The sequence below is a fragment of the Xyrauchen texanus genome, chromosome 7, assembly GCF_025860055.1.
Source record: "Xyrauchen texanus isolate HMW12.3.18 chromosome 7, RBS_HiC_50CHRs, whole genome shotgun sequence".
Taxonomy (NCBI): domain Eukaryota; kingdom Metazoa; phylum Chordata; class Actinopteri; order Cypriniformes; family Catostomidae; genus Xyrauchen; species Xyrauchen texanus.
Genome location: NC_068282.1, coordinates 3,765,920 through 3,785,750, shown reverse-complemented (window position 1 = coordinate 3,785,750; position 19,831 = coordinate 3,765,920). Strand labels below are relative to the sequence as shown.

The following is a 19,831-nucleotide window of genomic DNA, read 5'->3' as shown; positions in this document are numbered from 1 at the left end:
GATCTGAAACCAAAGAACATGGAAGCTTAATACCTGAATTTTCCAATAACTACTTTATTGGGGTCCAAAAGTCTGAGAACACTACTGGAAATGCTTCCATTTTTATTCCAATTTAATAAAGGTTTTCAGTACATATTACATTATTAGCATAACATTGAAGTAAAAAGGTTGAATTGGAAAATGCACACTAATTCAGTAATTGGTATATTGTTCTTTTGGTTCAAGTTCTTCAAAATGGTCCATGTCACAAATACATTTATTTGAGTAGAGACCTAGAAATAGCACAAAATCTTAAATATTGTCAAAATGTTTGAGTGTAAACTCATAAATCTACAGGTTTAAGTCATATTTGGATCCCATATTATGGTCTCAAACATTTCGACCCCACAGTAGATTATATTAACAATTAGCATAATTCAACTCTGATTTGAAAACCATTGAAATATATATATATATTTTTTAAGATACACCAATATATTCTGACATGTGCAATAACTACCTACACCACAAACCCATTATATGTTGAATGATCCTTTATTTTGCATATTTACAATTTAAGGAACATATAAAAGGAAATATGTTTGACACAATAAGTAACCAAGCCTAATTTTTAATCAGCATTTTATTCAAGCAGGTTTAAGACAACATAGAAATAATGTACATACACAGACCCATTATCAAATTTACATTATGAACAAGAAAAGACATAAAACAAGGAGGCAGAAAAAGTTTAATCTTTATGGTTAATTCTTATATGTTGCACGCAAATGGGCTTTGAAGGCTGGAAAGAAAGCAATTTAAAATGCATTAGTTTTTGCACAACTCAAGAGACCAAACCATGAATCGATAAGAAGATTAAGTAACAAAATGTTGCATTTTTAAGAAATGGCGAGACTACCAACCTTCCTGGTCATCCCATAGTTCAGCAGCTGCAGAGTTCAGTGGACTATCATTGTTGGGCTCTAAAACAAGGAATCATAATAACCACCATTCCAGACAAAGAAATAATTTACACCATGCGATCACAGTTGTGCAAATCAGACATCTTGTTTTACATACTAAGAGAATGTAGTTCACCTTTGAAAAGTCACAATCACAGCTTACCTCCTAATAAACTCTGAATAGACAGTAGTATGGAGCGGACGTCATATAGAGCAGACCATTTGTCCTTCAAAATGTCTAAGCAGATGAAACCATTCTCATCAACATTTGGGTGGAAACAAGGGGTGATGAATTTCACCCGGGGGGCATTGTAGGGGTACCCGCTAGGAAACTCAAAAGAAAGTTTGTACCTCAAACCTTCATAAACCTAAAAGAAAAGGGGGTGTGGAAAAGGTAGATTCGAGCAGGATATATTTAGCATATAAGGATCAACAATCCCGATATCAATAACAACTGTTGTTGCAACTCTTACCGTTGCCTGAGCGCCATCTATTGTACCAATCCATTTAAAAAGATTGTCAGACTCTGGAAACGCTGAAATCCCCTTGTCTCCTGACATCTGCATTGTAACAAAGCATTTGAGTCAACAATGTTGCGCTAAAGTTAAAGACTAAAGTCAAAACATCATAATTCCTTCTGTATATAAAGAGCTCACCATTAGCGTCATCAGCTCTTGTTGAAGCCTATGGAGGAAAATAAATGCATAGAAAATGAATGTATAGTCCTCAAAAGAAAACCTTGAAATCAAAACTATTGGAGAGATACAAATATTTCCAATCATGGTTTAAAATTCCCAGTTTAACTATTCAAAGTCCAGAAACAGAAACTAGAACCAATTCTAAAAAGGATCCAAATTTGTTTATCACTCAAAAGTAAACAAATGTCCTGGGGGAAAAAACTAAATGCATTGGTACAATTTATTAATGGTGATTAATTTCAAGATATAAACTCAGCAAAAAGAAATGTCCTCTCACTTTCAACTGGTTTTATTTTCAGCAAACTTAACAAGCGCAAATATCGGTATGTAAATGTATGATGAAAAAGATTCAACAATTAAGATGAACTGACTCATGCCTCCATGCAGCATGCCTAAGGCACGTTCACACGGATGAGCAGGGACCCTGGGCATCTTTCTTTTGGTGTTTTTCAGAGTCAGTAGAAAGGTCTCTTTAGTATGTTAAGTGTTTATAACTGTGACCTAGTTTGTTCAAAATAGGCTATTTTGAACAAACATCTAAAGTATCATCATCACAACAGCATTATGTCCCACAACTTAATAATCAACTGAACTTGATTGTCATCTAAAATTAATTTTAGCATCATAATGCAATTTATATTTTGTGAAGAAGCTCAGCAAATGCGATCCGAGGTAAAGAGGGTTAGATTTAAAAGTTTTAAAATGTTCAAAAGCTCGTTTTCTGAAAGTAAACTCAGCATATAGTTTACTATATGACAAACAATAAATAGTTTTGATTTATTCAAGTTAATCCTGATTTAAATTCAGAACAAAACAAAAAAAAAAAAGTGCAGAACATTCTGAGAATGTCATTCAGCCAACCTTTTTTGTCTACAGAACAGGGCAAGGATAATTTAAGTTTGTGTAAAGAAAAGACAATTTTATGGTGGCGTAGTGGCTAAAGCACAGGTCTGTTAATCAGAAGGTCGCTGGTTCGATCCCCACAGCCACCACCATTGTGTCCTGGAGCAAGGCACTTAACTCCAGGTTGCTCCGGGGGGATTGTCCCTGTAATAAGTGCACTGTAAGTCGCTTTGGATAAAAGCATCTGCCAAATGCATAAATGTAAATAGGCCTAAAAATAAAAAAAAATCATTTGGTGATTAATTGGTTTAATTTAATGCTTTTATTTGTTTGGCAATTTATTTTATTTAATACAGGGAATTTTGCCGGCATTTTTTCAAATGTTAGCTAAACGATAATTTTATAGAATTGGGCTGTTGGTGCTGTTCCAAAAAAAGCACACTGAAGCTTTTCTCCTAGTATTTATTTACTAGTGCATTTATTTTTAATTTAAAACATCTTTTTGCACAGAAACTATATGTTGTTTGTTTTGTGGGCCAATTCCATGACTGCTGTCTATTATTTTGAATGGTGTGGAAAAGCAACTTGGCTACCACAATTAATGGATGGCTACCCAAATTAAATTAAATCGCATAGTGTGGCCATTCATTAGTTCTCCTTGTACTTGTCGATGACAGGTGCATGATACGAGATCAGTGTTGGCACTCCTGGAAGTGTCTTGACACAGATATGTTTGCAGCATCTGATCTGTGCAGGTATGCCATTAAGACCAATCCATAACAGTGTGAGTAATGCTTCACGCACAATAAATTGTCTTTCAAGGATGTATATAACTTGTCGTCATGTTTAACACAGGCTAACGATTGGGGTAAATTCTGTCATGTGACACTATATTTTTGCGTTAATGGCAATTTTCTCATAAAGTGTTTCCAAATTGGGTTTATTTGCGACATTTGAAGTATCGACATATACGTTTATGTGCAAGAATTAAATGGAAAATGTTATGTCTACACTTGTGAAATTTTAGCGATAATTTGTGTTTCCATCAGCTTTATTGGTAAACTTTTTGATGCGCTATGCTTTAATCGTAGTTAGTGAGTCGGTGTCATTTACTTGACGCCATCTCCTGGTGGCCATTTGTAACATTGTGCTTCAAGTGGATTTAATGATCTATGCCTCCCATTTTATGTTCAGTTTATTTAAGCAAAACAGGGCATATATGTATGCATGTATAATACATATACACACATACTGTATATAAGCATAAGCAACACAAACATAAATGTCAGTCATACTTTGCTATTACTCTGTATATTTTTGTCTGCGAGTAAACAAATAGGCTGTTTGTATTCTACTATTTGAGAGTATAGTAGCTTTCCAACAACATATGACACACGGCTATTTGATGAGTTTGATGTTTTTACTGATTGCAATAGCATGTACAGTGAAATATTTTTCATAAATTATCAAAGCGGACATGTCTGATTCGTCTGTAAATTTCAAAGCACTTATTCAGTTTTGGTCATAAGCCTTCGTGCATTGAAACGTACGAGTTTCTAAGCTTTAAAACAATACCCAGTTTGTGTTGGTCATGGTCCAGACTGTAGTTATTAACATTTTGACAATTATTTTGCTTGTGTGCCTGCCGGCAAGCACATCCAAGCATAAGATTTAATCAACTAGAGGTGGTGGTGGTGGTGTAGTGGTCTAAACCACAGTACTGGTAAACTGGTAATCAGAAGGTCATTGGTTCGATCCCCACAGCCACCACCATTGTGTCCTTGAGCAAGGCACTTAACTCCAGGTTGCTCCGGGGGGATTGTCCCTGTAAGAAGGGCACTGTAAATCGCTTTGGATAAAAGCGTCTGCCAAATGCATAAATGTAAATCTATGGATTACTTTTATGTGATTTTTGAAGCTTCAAAGATCTGGTCACCATTCACTTGCATTGTAAGGATCAGAGATATTGAGCAGAGATATTCTTCTAAAAATCTTTGTATTCTACTGAAGAAAAAAGTAAAACATCGGAGATGTCAGGAGTAAATAATGAGACTTTTCATTTGGGGGGAAACTATTGCTTTAAGCACCGACCACAGAGGAACATAAAAAACTATCGGCAACTATCGGAATAGATTTTTTTGCAGATAACAACCATCAGCACTGTTTAATCGGTTAAACCGATATATCGGTCTTGTTCTATACCTACAGAGGTAAGTTGTATTATTTTTTTGTTCCATACAATGAACCTGAATGGTGACTGAGTCTGACAGTCCCCAACATCTCCTTATTAGAGGTAGATCGATATCTTGGTTTTACAGATTAATCGGTGCCGATAGTTGCTTTTTGGCAAAAATCTGTGCTGATTGTTGTCGATAGTTTTTATATTGCATTGCTCATCAATAGCCCTCTTCTGCACGCACACACACACACACACACACACAAGCTAAAAAAAAAAGCTTAATTTGGTAAATACTTACATACAGACTAACGTAACGTATTGCAACGTAGGGAAGTCTTTGTCATTTCAAAATAAGAGTACTCCGTGTATTTGGGTCTAGTTTATAGTTAAAAGTCCTGCGTTTACTGCAAATCTTTATTTTTCTTTTGTTATTGGGTTTCTGGTTGCACAAACTGCTTTGTGGTGTTTCTTAATTTTGGAGCCTCAATATCCGTTCCCTTCATAGTAAGGAAAGACTAAGAAATCTATCATTCTATAAATCTATTAAAAAACAACAACTATTGGTTACCGGCCTGTTGCACTACCTTAGTTATCGGTATCGGCAAAATGCACCATCAATCGACCTCTACTCCTAGATTTTATTACAATGCAACAGAAAGTCCTGATTTAGGCTACACAATAGCCAATAAAACTAAATAAAATCTGTTTATCCATCAGGATCTTATTTGATCCCAACAGGACTGGTTGCATTTATGATTCCAATATAAATCCTATACACATTGCTTACTGAGAATGGGGCAGATGTATGCGTATAAATGCGTACAGTGCATTTGAAGGGAATATTTGGAGGATCAGACCTTTTTGAAACGGATCCTTTGGACATACTTCCGGTTGTCTCGCTTCCTTTACGCGTTGCTGTTGAAGAGGATGCGGCAGGATCCATATTCTGGGAGGCCATCGCATCAGATCTGCGGTACTTTGACAGATGTGGAAATAAATTATGTTTAAAAATATGCAAACACGCTTTATTTATATCAAGCTAAAATACGACATTGAGTTATTTTTATATGAACGAACCACGCTCCATGTCCATCTGGTTAAGATAACTAGTCAGTTTAAATCCCAAGACTCGAGCAACTAGTTTTATTGATTGATTGATTATTTCTGTCCGGTTAGTTTTTTAAATCGTTAGACAGATTTCGTGCTTTAAAGTGAGATTTACAGATGTGTCAATCAAAACATTTGGATGTAGTTTAAATGATAACATGCCTATTTAAAAGCATACATTACGAACCTGGACAGAACTAGATAGATAAAGAGATTAGATGGCCAGGAATTCACACCTATGCCACCTACAGATGACATTTATTCTACGGCAACATATAAAAACTAGTCAGCCGACGCATTGAGTTAGCAAATGCGCTAACAATCGTATCTTTTAAACATATATAAACAAATAAGTCAAATCACTTACAATTCATTAAAATAATATGTTAATAAACCATGTTTAAATATATAATGTAAACGCTATTATTTGAAGTGATATGCATATTACCGGTTCTGTTCAATGTAGTCGTCAACACTCAATGATTACTGAGAGAATGTTTTAAATCAAATCCCGCCCCCCTGTTTAAACTTACTTTCCCAAACCGAATTCACCGCCCACTTACCCTTCCAACCAATCACAAACACAGATTACGAAGCCAGTTATGGTATAGCAGCCAATGAGAACTGACGCATGATACAAACACTTTGATTTGATTGGTCGATACAACCGGATAGGCTTGTCTATAACCGTTGACTAATTTTAGTCAGGCGCAACATGTCTTCTGTAGGTTTTAATAGTTTTTTAAAAGAGGAAAGTGTTGTTATTATTAATAGCCATTTAAAAACGCGATATTCCAGAAAACCTTCTGGTAAATGCATCTACAGCCGCTGACAAAAAAAATAAACAAATAAAATAATATTTTCAAAGATATAACAGTCAGTAAGTGAGTGTAACAGCCATGGAATTTATTTAGAAAATATAATTTAAAATAGATTTGTTCAAATGTATCTTTTTTTAATACGACAAATGATAGCATACTGTAAGGTAAAAGTAAAAAAGGTGCATTGTATAACTCTGCTGCTTGAGGAAGTAGCTTTATATAAAAAAAAAATTAAGAATAAAGCAGAATATATTTCAAAATACAGAAATAACAGAAGAAAAAAAAAACAATCATGACTAAATAAATTTCCCTTTAAAGCAGACATGGCTAATAAAATTCATATTTTGCAATTCAAGTCATCCTGGCTACATAGTATCACAAGCACTTAAAAAGAAAGGAAAACCACAATAAGCCCATTTCTAAAAACCACAGCATACAAAACGTAATTCAGGCTCTATCTGTGCCCCATTAGATATTCAAGTCTTTTAAATTCATGACGCCAAAAAAAAAAAAAGCACAATTATGTTTGACAAAGAAAACAGGAATTCAAATTGTTTACCATGTCAGGCCATGTGAATACAAGTTAATGACATGTAAAATTTGGATTGGTGTATTTAAACCTCCAAAACAACCATTTCTGGACAGTTTGATCATAATGCTGCCTGCGTCTAACGTGAAGATCGCATTCAGCATATAAAAACAAACAGTTACAATTTAAGTAGATAACACTCAAGGGTCCAATGACTTTCCTGATGAGGTCAGCATCAAATGGCGAGGTCATTTTCCGATTTCTGCGATTCCATCGTCTTCTGCATCTTCTCCACCATCCATATGGGCACTAGAAATGGTTTCAGTTCATCCAGCTTCAATTCAGGACAGTCCCTAGAATTTAGAGACAGCAATAATGATGTATGCATGCTTCACCATTATGGCTCATTTATTTATCATTCATGTGGTTTGATTTAGTAAGAAAATGTGTTTATTAACTTGTAGTCTTCACTTCGGGCAAGATCTTGAATATCTTCTTCAATAAGCAGATAAGCCTGACAGGGGGGGAAAAGAAGAATCTTTATCTATCACCTTGTGGAATATCATTGGTTTTCATAGCTTTCACTATCTCTTAAATAAAAATACTGTGGAAAAACACACGCTTAAGGCCGAAACATACTCTACGCAAGTACGTAAACGCAGATGCGTGCACTTCCAACGTGTGGTCCAGATGAACATGTTTAACGTGGGCTCTTGAGTTACTGTGGTGGAAACTGACTTCGGTACTCAAGGGGGCGATAGAGTTACCTTAACTAATCTCGCCAGACCGCCCCTTGTGGCAACATTGAGAATGCAATGTGTTATGAATTGTGGTTTCACATTTCAAAACGCAACGACGTGTGAAATAGAGCTTGCGTTGCAAGACACGTCTTGCTTAGACTATGTTTCGGCCCTTAGTTTCCTCACCATCTTTCCACCTGTGGCTCTCATGTGCTGTCTCTCTGAAAGCCAGTGTTTGTCCTGAGCATCAGCTGCATACTGAGACATACAAATGTATAGCTATTACCACCCCATGAACACAGAAACAGCATAATTAGCACTCGAAAAATGGCAAAAAATACCTTGAAGAGCTCTGCATGTTTGATATAGATTCTTCCTCTTGTTCCGCCCATTCCCAAAGCCCTGAAATGAGATCCACTACCAGTATTAATTGAACAAATAGCAAAACCGAATGGTGCGTTCAAGTCATTATGGGAAGTTCGTACTTACGAATTAGAAAATCGTAAATACGATGTACTGACCCCATTTTGACCTGCTAGCGAAGACAGGAAACTTTTATATTAGCACCAATGCAACAAAATGAAGAGCAAAGCCACGCATTAGGTGTGTAGTTAATGCTTTATCTCACGATTTTATCATTCTTGTGCGACCACATTAATACATTTTCGTTTAAAAATGCCTCTTTTTCTCTACGTTTTGGCTTTCCATCCAAAACAAAGCTCTTCGAAAACGCTCTCCAAAGTGGAAACATTTCAAAATACCATCTTTACGTCGTACTGTGGACAGGGAAAACTGAGATATTCAAAAACTATTATGTTTTTGTTGTCATGTGATCCATTCAACCCAAAACAATCAGGGTGGCGGTCCATGTTTAGGGACGTTATTGTGTCTGCTATCCAATTTGATAGCACTGTTAAAGATAAATGTTACTTTGTACAAAATTAACTCGCAATTGCATTTCAGATTGTACCTGGAATGCCGATTTTTCGCATGCGCAGTAAGGGGTTTAAAGCAACCACTGTTTTCATATGTATCCGGAGACAAAACCTTAATTTTGGGCAATGTAGTTTTGTTGCAAACCCTTGTTGCTGCATTAACTAGCTAAATGACTCTTCTGCTAGGTTTTATCGTTATTGTTCACAGTACAAAACATGCATACAAACTAAACTGCACAGTCAAAATTCTCTACTAAAACAAATTACCAATAATAATTTGCTTCCACCATGATTATTAAACTGACACATCCCCAACTCGGAAAGTCGGGACTCAAGTTACTACTTTGTTGTGGCGTTCTTGTGCGCTCAACTCGTAAATAAGATAATTCCGACGTGACGTGATCGCACCAATAAAATGAAACTTTAAATCAACCGTTGTTTAAATGTGCTCCAAGATAAAGCGAGTAGAGTCACGCAAGTTTACGCCATTGTACACGTATTTTCAAAAAGTTTCCATTTCTTTACATATAAAACTTTTTTAATGCAAAAAAAATACTTTGTGCCCCTTGACAGCAATTACTTACTTATTTGCCCTGGATCCTAGAACAAATGTGCTGTTCTCGGTCAACCGAGCTGGGTCCCACTATACACACATTAACAGACATATTAAAAGGCGAAATCCACAAAACCATCATGTCGAAACTTCAGTGTTAATAAATAAGTCAAAAGGCACATGATCATTACCTTGGGACCTTCTCGCTTTATTGGCTCCGATGTTTTAGGTTTAGCTCTGCAGAAAAAAAGTTTTTGCAAATTTCAAAACCTTACAACTAGAATCTTAAATATGTGGAAACGCAAGAAAACTTACGGAGTGCTGTATGGGACCGCTCGGTCATATGATACAACTTGAGCAGGGGGGCGACCCTTTCTCTGGAAACAGATGAAGATGTCGTATTTATATATTCTTTTTTTTCCCCTCCCCTTTTTCTCCCCAATTTGGAATGCCCAATTCCCAATGCGCTCTAGGTCCTCATGGTGGTGTAGTGACTCAGTTGCCTCCATGTCTGAGTCAATCCACACATTTTATCACATGGCATGTTGAGCGCATTACCGCGGAGACGTAGCGTGTGTGGAGGCTTCACTCTGTTCTCTGCGGCATCCACGCACAACTCACCATGTGCCCCACCGAGTGCGAGAACCACATTATAGCGACCACGAGGGGGTTACCTCAACGCGACTCTACCCACCCTAGCAACCGGGCCAATTGGTTGCTTAGGAAGCCTGACTGGGGTCACTCAGCACACCCTGGATTCGAACTTGCGACTCCAGGGGTGGTAGTCAGCGTCTTTACTTGCTGAACTACCCAGGGCCCTCTATTTATATATTTATTCAAGTATTCAAGGAGTCGCAAGTTCGAATCCAGGGTGTGCCGAGTGACCCCAGTCAGGTCTCCAAAGCAACCAAATTGGCCCAGTTGCTAGGGAGGTTAGAGTTACATGGGGTAACCTCCTCATGGTCACGGTTAGTAGTTCTCGCTCTCAATGGGGCACGTGGTAAGTACTGCGTGAATCGTGGAGAGTAGCATGAGCCTCCACATGCTGCGAGTCTCACAACGAGCCATGTGATAAGATGCGTCTCAGAAGGGGCGGCAACTGGGTCTTGTCCTCTGCCACCCGGATTAAGGTGAGTAACTGCGCGCCACCACCACGACCTACTAAAGTAGTGGGAATTGGGCATTCCATATTGGGAGAATTTACAGAATGTACATAAAATAGTTATTCAAATTATTGCATGTTAAAAATGGCAATGTTGATCCTTAATATAAAAAAATGACCCCCATGTCATTATATATTATCTATTACATACACATCTAAACATTGATATTTTATAGCATTCAGGATCAAACTTTACGCAAGTCACCTTTTTAGGTACGGGACTGTCTCTCTGGCCCGAGTTGTCATCTGGCTGTCGTGAACGCTGTGAGAATAAAAACTATTAGTACTGCAATAATATAGAGTTGAACACCAGATATATTTGTAGTTTTTCAGACAAACGCTGAATAAAATGTACCTTCACTGTGGGGTCGTTACTACTAGTTTTCTGAGCAGTTTTCTCGGTATCAGGAAAAAGCTGCTTTGCCTGAAATGGAAGTTTTTCAAATTGCTTAATTTGCCACATTTTCAGTGCACTTATTTGTATAAACCGTATTGTGTTTTACATGTTCCAGGCAGTTTCGACAAGCATCTCTGATCAGCTGATCTGGCTGGACGTCCCCACCAACGTTCTCTTTCACATTGCTGGCTGCCTTCTCAAAAAACTGTGCCACAAATAGATGAATAAAACAATCGATCTTCAGACAAGATCAGAGCAAATTAACCACAGTTATAGGTACTAAATATGATCTTTTGCTCACCTTCATATATTTTCTGAACACAGCAAGGATGTCTTCATTGAAGCTGGGCTGCAGTACCGTCCGCAAAAGATCCATGGAAATGATAGGATCTGTATAACTACAAACATCGACAGTGACAGCACATTAAACACCACATAAAATCAGAATAGCCACTCTGCGTCATTAAGTTGAACTTCTGAAAGTTGACATAATAAACCTTTAGCAAATATATGCACATATACTATATATACACTGGCAGCCAAAAGTTTGATCCCGAATGCTATAAAATATAAAACTTTTGGCCGCCAGTGTGTATATATATATTTTTCCCTCTATACATCATATTAAATGCCAATATTTTTTAATGCAAGTACATTGTAGTTAAAAACACCCGATTTAAAGTTTTCATAATTACAAATTTGTCCTGCTTGAAATACACACGTGGACTTACCTGACAGTCATCTGTGAGCGTCGTCCCCTGCGATGCACCTGTCTGTGTTTGATCATAATGTTCCAGGGATTCTGTCATTCAGAGAAACAATATATTTTCACAGCATTCACGTACAATTAAATTGTCATGCTCTTGTTTGGAAGGCCACAAAAACATGCAACAACCAGGAAGTGGATATCATAAACCAGCAGCTGCATTCTTGCACAGCATATTGATGCTAGAATGGTTTGACAGCTATTGAAACAATTTAGAACAGAAATAATAAAGTTAAAAACTGTAAAAGTGGAGTAACCAGCTGGAGATATTAAAGCTTAAATTGTTGGCATAAGTTGTTTGTAAAAGCCTTTTATCGTTGTTTCTTAAACAAAAATAAGCAGTGAAACAATTTTGTTTTATAATTGTATTTATATTGGGAAAAATTTGTCAACCAAATTAAAGTCCAAACATGTAACCAACGTGCAGACTGTGTTGTAATGTGACAAAAACCATAAAGCAGAGAGGAAAACCCCTGATATTTTGACATTTTTATGAAATGGCACATTTTGGTCAGGTTGAATGAAGTAATCCTAAGAAAACGTATTGTTTTTGTTGACTAAAAATACATTTTTTACCTTAAATATTATGTTTAATTGAATGATTAAGCTGTGTACACGCGTGTGTATTTAAGTTGCACAAAGTTTTTTAACCCTGTAAAGCCTGACATATGAAACAATTGTCAGAAAATTATATATATATATATATATATATATATATATATATATATATATATATATATATATATATATATATATATTTACATAAAATGGTTTTTAGTAAGACTATAAATATAAATCAAAAAAAAAAAAAAAGCATCATATTTGATATATTTGGCTTTATAATGTATAATTCATTTTTGTGTGGGACATTTGTTATGTAAGTTTTTCTCAGCCCATACATGCTACAGTGGTAAATCTTTAGGTATAATCAGAGGACTCCCTGGGCTTTTCAGAGATACCAAAATTTGATTTTGAGTTTGGCCATTACAACTTCCTCTCCTTGCTCTATAAATATGGACAGGAATGTATCACAGTTCAATTCAGCACATCAAATACAATATGAATAAAAAAAAAACTGTTTTTATATTTTATGCACCAAACACAATATTGACTTTTAAAAAAAGGAAATTGTGAAACTTTTTTCACTGGGTCTCGGGAACTTATGGTAAGATGACATCATAATAGCTTTTAATGTAAAATAATGAGACATTTATAAATGGCAGACCATGCTGCATGTATAAAAATACACAGAAATATTAGTTCATACTTTAAACGTATCTTATAAAAAGTACGTCAACATTTTCAGTTACGTGATTTTTTTGTTTGTTTGTGGTGGGCATGAATGTAATCTAATGGTGATTGAGAGATATCCCTCAAAAGCCTGTTGTATCATATTTAATATATGGATTTCAAATTAGGGTTTTCAATAAAATAATATACACAATTTTAACCAAGCACAAGTTGCTTATATTCAGCAAATACTCATTTTATAATCATATAAATAAAAAGTAATTACATTATTTTTTAAATAAATAATAAATACTCATCAGTAACATCATATAATTATTACTGTCACTTTTCCTTTATTTAAATCAGCAAAGATTTCACATAAAAAAAACAAGTGGATGCATTTTGAAAATGCTTAAAAATATTTCTCCAGCAAGAATTGCCCGGTGACGTCCACCAGGAAGCAGCAGACATCTAGTTCATTGCAGACAACAGCATTTTCTGCTAAATATTTATTACCTTAAAGATGCAGACTTTAGAAAATAGCATATCAAAGTTGAATGGCAGCTTTAGAGGGTTAATACCTTTTACCTGATGGTCACGCCACATGACGTTTAATTTTTCTTGGTAGAAAAGTTTATAAATAATTCGTATCATCTCGGATAATCTTATTTGTCAATGACCCATATGTGTAATTTATTGGTGCGCAAAAGAATATTTAAAAAGTTTATTTATTATTCTGTGCCAGATTTCTTAAGTGCAAAATGGTTATACCAATGTTTTGATGGTTATAAAATAAAAAGATAAAGCAGTATGCTACAGATTTATAATATCAAATCAGTTATTAACCATAACATGTAGAATCCGATAACAGTTATGAGCCTAAACATTCAATTTGGAAAGAAAAATGAAAATATATTTATATGATATTTACATATACAGCTCTGGACCAAATTAAGAGACCACTCCAAAATGATCAGTTTCTCTGGATTTACTATTTATATGTATGTGTTTGAGTAAAATTAATTTTTAGTTTTATTCTATACAGTACTGACAACTTTTCTCCCAAATTCCAAATAAAAATATTGTCATTTAGATAATTTAATTGCAGAAAATGACAACTGGTCATCATAACAAAAAAAGATGGCGTGTTTTCAGACCTCGAATAATGCAAAGAAAACAAGTTCATATCCATTTTTAAACAACACAATACTAATGTTTTAACTTAGGAAGAGTTCAGAAATCAATTTTTGGTGGAATAATCCTGATTATCAATCACAGCTGTCATGTGTCTTGGCATGCTCTCTACCAGTCTTTCACATTGATGTTGGGTGACTTCATGCCACTCCTGGCGCAAAAATTCAAGCGGCTCAGCTTTGTTTGATGGCTTGTGGCCATCCATCTTCCTCTTGATCACATTCCAGAGGTTTTCAATGGGATTCAGGTCTGAAGATTGGGCTGGCCACAACAGGGTCTTGATCCGGTGGTCCTCCATCCACACCTGATTGACTTGGCTGTGTGGCATGAGGATTGTCCTGCTGGAGAAACCAATCCTCAGAGTTGGGGAACATTGTCAGAGCAGAAGGAAGCAAGTTATAACCTTGTACGTGGCTTGATTCATGCGTCCTTCAGAAAGATGAATCTACCTTATTCCAGCCTTGCTGAAGCACCCCCAGATCATCACCGATCCTCCACCAAATTTCACAGTGGGTGTGAGACACTGTGGCTTGAAGGCCTCTCCAGGTCTCCGTCTAACCATTAGATGACCTGGTGGAGGATTGTGATGATCTGGGAGTGCCACAAGCCATCAAACAATGCCATGCTGCTTGAATTTTTTCAGCAGGAGTGGCATAAAGTCACCCAATAGCAATGTGAAAGACTGGTAGAGAGCATGACAAGACGCATGAAAGCTGTGATTGAAAATTAGGGTTATTCCACCAAATATCGGGCCACCTGTGACTCAGGTGGAAGAGCAGGTTGGCAGCTGATCGCAGGATTGGCGGAGTGGTGGTGGCGTAGTGGCTAAAGCACAGGGCTGTTAATCAGAAGGTCGCAGGTTCGAGCCCCACAGTCACCACCATTGTGTCCTTGAGCAAGACACTTAACTCCAGGTTGTTCCGGGGGGATTGTCCCTGTAATAATTGCACTGTAAGTCGCTTTGGATAAAAGCGTCTGCCAAATGCATAAATGTAAATGTAAATTCCTGGCCCACATGACTGCCGAAGTATCCTTGGGCAAGACACTGAACCCCAAGTTGCTCCCAATGGTAGGCTAGCGCCTTGCATGGCAGCTCTGCCGTCATTGGTGTGTGAGTGTGTGTGTGTGTGTGAGAATGAGTCACAGTGTAAAGCGCTTTAAAACCGTTAAGGTTAGAAAAGCACTATATAAGCGCAGACCATTTATTTATTTCTGAACTCTTCCCAAGTTAAAACATTAATATTGAGTTGTTTAAAAATGGATATGAACTTGTTTTCTTTGCATTATTCGAGGTCTGAAAACACGACATATTTTTTGTTATGATGACCAGTTGTCATTTTCTGCAAATAAATTATCTAAATGACAATATTTTTATTTTGACTTTGGGAGAAATGTTGTCAGTACTTTATAGAATAAAACTAAAATGTTCATTTTACTCAAACACATACCTATAAATTATAAAAAAAACTGATCATTTTGCAGTGGTCTCTTAACTGTTTCCAGAGCTGTCTATATAGCATTACAGAAATTTAAATTAATGTCTAAATATAAAAAATATTGTGTCCAGACAGGATCATTTTCATTTTCTAACGATTATTTCGATGAGTCTTCAATTATTTCTTCAGTTAATGAGATAAAAAGCCAAATTTTATTTAAAATTTTCTTTATTAACAAATTATGGTATGCTATAATTTGTGTATTAAAAAGGGTAAAAAATATAAATGTTTATATATATATATATATATATATATATATATATATATATATATATATATCTCTATCCTGTGGTTATTTATTATATATGATTAAATGCCACACTTAAAAAGAAGTATGCTAAACATAAGGGCAAGTACAAAAAAGGACTTTAAAGTCTTTTTATAATATTTTATGCCAAATTTTCCTTACTGTAAAGCGAAAAATAATGTTAATGATTTAGAAAGTATAATATATATATATATATATATATATATATATATATATATATATATATCATGGTAGTATTTAATATTAAAAAATTCCACACAGGATGATTTTTATTACTGTACTGAATCACTGAATATAATGAGAATTACATACGATTTTAAAGATAAAACATCCAGATACAGTACATTAATGAAAATGGGAGGGTGGAAAATTCATATGAAAATAAAAGCTGAAATGAAATAAAAACTTGTAATACATGTAAACAAATAAATACAATTTCTTCATACACCCAGTTGGTCGAGATGCACGAGTTTGACTCACCACTGACTGCACCTGCTGCTCATTGACATCCTGCTGCAGCCATTCTCTGCGTCCCTCAATCCTGTGAGCACCCATCACTCACAATCAATATATTATTAAACTAGATTTGATCAGAAGCTCCAGGGATTCCTGATGTTGGTCGATCAATGTTACAGATCACTGTCGCTGTGACAGACACTCTATGCAGTTACTCCAGATCAGTCCCTTGAACTTTTACTACACATCTACAGTCAATAGTCAATCTAACGGCACATTCTTCGATGCGGCCAAATGGTTTAAAAAGTCGCTATTTGTTAAAGTTCATGGATGAATTCAATGAACTGTTTGTCGCTTCCTGAAGATTGCAATATTGCTTTGACGTAAGCAAGATTTCAATCGCGCTTTCTGTCGCGAATTTCAAAATAAAAGTGTGAGATTGACAACACGCATGCGCACGTGTATTATGGGCGTGGCCACACGGCTGAGTCACTTGCACGAATCAAGCGGCCATCATTGTTGTGGCACTGAAGATGTCGCTCATGGATGTGCGGTTAAAGCGATGATAAACATTAATTTGCTTGAAATTACTTGAACACATCATACCAACTTTTAGTCCCCCACGGCACAGCATATTTTTAATTTGACATGGCTCACTGACTGTCAGTGTATACTTGACTGTAGAGTGGTACAGTGACTGTGGTAACACCATGGCAATGAATGATTTATATAGTCAGGCTAAATTAAAAGGTATAATAAAAACGAACAATGTATACCTGTAATTTAAATTTTTTCACATTCCAGTTATGAGAATGATATTTATTTGCATTGCAGTAGGCTGCTAAGTGTAATGAAAATAATGTTACAAGGCAAAAAGTCATAATGGTCCTAAAATAGATTTTTCAGATTCACCAGGTAACCTTGGTATTTTTTGTTAGTGCCAATGTACAATCTTTTCAATCTTTTTGCAGTTGGACATTTTCGTTATTGGAAACTCTGAACATTTGTGTGAGGGTCAACCTATAGTGCCTTGTTTCCACCATGGAAAAGGGAATTATGTCTTGATATCTCACAATTGTGACCATCAGAGATTATAATTCACAATTGAGACAATTCCTCTCTACTGTGACTTTGCAGTTATATCCATATCTTGCAATTTTGACTTTCAATTACAAATTTTACGTTATTTCTCTTCTCACAATTGAGACTATTCCTCGCTATTGTGACTATATATGACTGTCACCATTGAGACCATTTCTGGTAATTGAGACAATTTTTCCGCTACTGTGACTTTATATGTTACTTTGCAATTGTGACAATTTCTTGCAATTCTGACTTCATTTACAAACGGTTACATTATTTCTCGCAATTGCCATGTTATCTCTTGCAATTTTGACTCATTGTGACTTTATAGCTCGCAATTGAGACAATTTCTCACTATTGTGACTATATGCGACTGTCGCAATTTGACCATTTCTCGCAATTGAGACCATTTCTTGTTATTGTGACTTTTTCTGGTAATTGAGACCATTTCTCGCAATTGCTACGTTATTTCTTGTAATTTTGACTCTTAATTGTGACTTTATAACTTGCAATTCAGATTGTTTCTGGTAATTGAGACTTTATATGTAACTTTCACAATTGTGACTATTTCTTGCAATTGCTGCGTTATTTCTCGCAACTGTGACTTTATAGTTTACAGTTGAGATTATTTATTGCAATTTTGACTATTTCTCACATTTGAGACCATTTCTCGCTACTGTGCCTTTATATGGGACTTAGTTGCAATTGCAACATTATTTCTCACAATTGAGACCATTTCTCGCTATTGTGAATTTATTTGGGACTTGGTCGCAATTGAGACTATTTATTGCAATTGCTGCATTATATCTCGCAACTGTGACTTTATAGCTTAAAATTGAGATGGTAATTGAGACTTTATTTTTTGCAACTGAGACTGTCTCTTGCACTTTTGACTTTTTCGTAATTGAGACCCTTTCTATTGTTAGTTTATACGTGACTTTGTCGAAATTATGTCCTGCAATTGATATATTTTTATTCTATTATTTTGTGGCAGGATCTGGCCTCCAATCAGCTATATTATAGCGAGAGATTTATATAAAAATCTAAATAATAAAATGGCAAAAATGCTCCATGGTTTCAATATTTTACTGAGCTTTTCTTATCGAGGAAAATCTTTATACCACTTCAGGTGATGAGAAATGCCACAACACTGATAATATACAGGTAGAGGAAACAATGATATAAGCACATACATATTTACATTCACTGAATCTTTGTCTTTATCAGAATAAGATAACAGGGGAGACATTCATGGCATTTTTAGAGGACATAAGAATAAACAAACGCAATGGCGACCAAATATAAATCAATCAACATGACTGATAAATGCAAATCGGTTAAAAGCCCAATATGGCAAAGCTTAAAACTAATTGAACAATTACAGACCTGTACAATTTATCTTCTTTTGTACTAAAAATATCAGGTCATGCAAAATAAAAAAAATTCTGATATATTTTTGTAAGATAAGAAAAAAAAAAAAAGAATTATAAAAATAAACTTATGGACAAATGGATGTTTTTGCTGGTTACACCTTATGCATTACCGATGCAATCGTACACAATTCTACTTTAAGATGCAAGATATATTCCTCTTTTAATAACACTTTGGTTTAGTTTAAAACAACTTCTATTTCATAAATTCTGTAATTTGTAAGCGGTTATTTAGAACCAAAAGGTTAAATTAAAACATTAAAAAAAGCATGGAGAAAAAGACATCTTTTCTTTTCAAATAAACTCGATAGCCATGTAGAAAAACAACAAACATCATACCCACGCTCTGTACAACATCTACAGTTTTGCTGGTGACAGAAAACACTCTACAGGATTAAGAAATCCAACAAGTGCCCGATGCTCAAACTAATAGCAATGTGTGATTTTTAAAATGGCATGCTGGGTGAGTCAAACCACTGGTTTAAAACTCAATACAAAAGCTATTTCTAGACTTTGCTCAAAGACCATGTAGTCCAGTGGAACTAAAATAAAAAATAAAATCTATATTTATATACAGGCGGAAGTGACAGGGTTTAATATAGAGATATTATACAATACGAATTTCTACATGCGTATAAGCATGGCAAAAAAATCCACCATTGTACTGGAACTAATTGCAACATTTAAAGCCCAATTGTAGTGAAAAATGAATAACTCTAAAAGATTAGCAGAAGTAGTTTGACACCTGCTTTTCCTGTTTTGAAATGTACATTCAAAATGCTGCCCAGTGATGCAATTTAATCTCACATGAAATGTTAACAAATTTGTATGATTAGAATACAACACCAAAACTCAACTTTGTAAGCACTTCTCACATATGAAACGGTCTTCGCTCTCAACTTGTAAAACACCTGAAACGAGAAGTAGACTAGCGGGAGAAAAAAATGAGGGGCGTATGCGACTTTTAGGAGCCAATTTGTTCGAAAAAACATCAATGAAATAA

At 35.5% G+C, this 19,831-nt stretch overlaps 2 protein-coding genes across 2 annotated transcripts; both read right to left on the bottom strand.

Moving 5' to 3' along the window:
* Nucleotides 1-621: 621 nt before the first annotated feature.
* On the bottom strand, nt 622-6,316 carry ube2c (ubiquitin-conjugating enzyme E2C). The gene is made up of 7 exons (XM_052130449.1): nt 6,217-6,316; nt 5,519-5,637; nt 1,598-1,625; nt 1,415-1,501; nt 1,105-1,309; nt 903-962; nt 622-781 (listed from the first exon to the last, which is right to left on the bottom strand). The coding sequence occupies exons 2-7, from the start codon at nt 5,617-5,619 to the stop codon at nt 744-746; spliced, it is 519 nt and encodes a 172-aa protein (XP_051986409.1). The 5' UTR covers nt 5,620-5,637; nt 6,217-6,316; the 3' UTR covers nt 622-743.
* A 348-nt stretch (nt 6,317-6,664) lies between these two features.
* LOC127646658 (deoxynucleotidyltransferase terminal-interacting protein 1-like) lies at nt 6,665-16,716 on the bottom strand. Its single transcript, XM_052130451.1, has 13 exons — nt 16,340-16,716; nt 11,637-11,707; nt 11,207-11,303; nt 11,012-11,110; nt 10,864-10,932; nt 10,714-10,770; nt 9,662-9,723; nt 9,538-9,583; nt 9,378-9,436; nt 8,200-8,260; nt 8,045-8,116; nt 7,577-7,632; nt 6,665-7,471 (listed from the first exon to the last, which is right to left on the bottom strand). Exons 1-13 carry the CDS (start codon nt 16,412-16,414, stop codon nt 7,354-7,356), a joined length of 942 nt encoding a protein of 313 aa, XP_051986411.1. The 5' UTR covers nt 16,415-16,716; the 3' UTR covers nt 6,665-7,353.
* Nucleotides 16,717-19,831: the final 3,115 nt, after the last annotated feature.

What these genes read in the sequence shown, in the direction of transcription:
- LOC127646658 (XM_052130451.1), bottom strand. Translation starts at nt 16,414, where the DNA reads ATGGGTGCTCACAGGATTGAGGGACGCAGAGAATGGCTGCAGCAGGAT. An exon ending in AGCAGCAGGTGCAGTCAGTG is followed by an intron (nt 11,708 to 16,339) that starts GTGAGTCAAACT and finishes TCTGAATGACAG; the next exon opens with AATCCCTGGAACATTATGAT. An exon ending in GCGGTCCCATACAGCACTCC is followed by an intron (nt 9,584 to 9,661) that starts GTAAGTTTTCTT and finishes TTTTTTCTGCAG; the next exon opens with AGCTAAACCTAAAACATCGG.
- ube2c (XM_052130449.1), bottom strand. Translation starts at nt 5,619, where the DNA reads ATGGCCTCCCAGAATATGGATCCTGCCGCATCCTCTTCAACAGCAACG. An exon ending in AAGAGCTGATGACGCTAATG is followed by an intron (nt 1,502 to 1,597) that starts GTGAGCTCTTTA and finishes GTTACAATGCAG; the next exon opens with ATGTCAGGAGACAAGGGGAT. An exon ending in ACTATGGGATGACCAGGAAG is followed by an intron (nt 782 to 902) that starts GTTGGTAGTCTC and finishes CTTTCTTTCCAG; the next exon opens with CCTTCAAAGCCCATTTGCGT.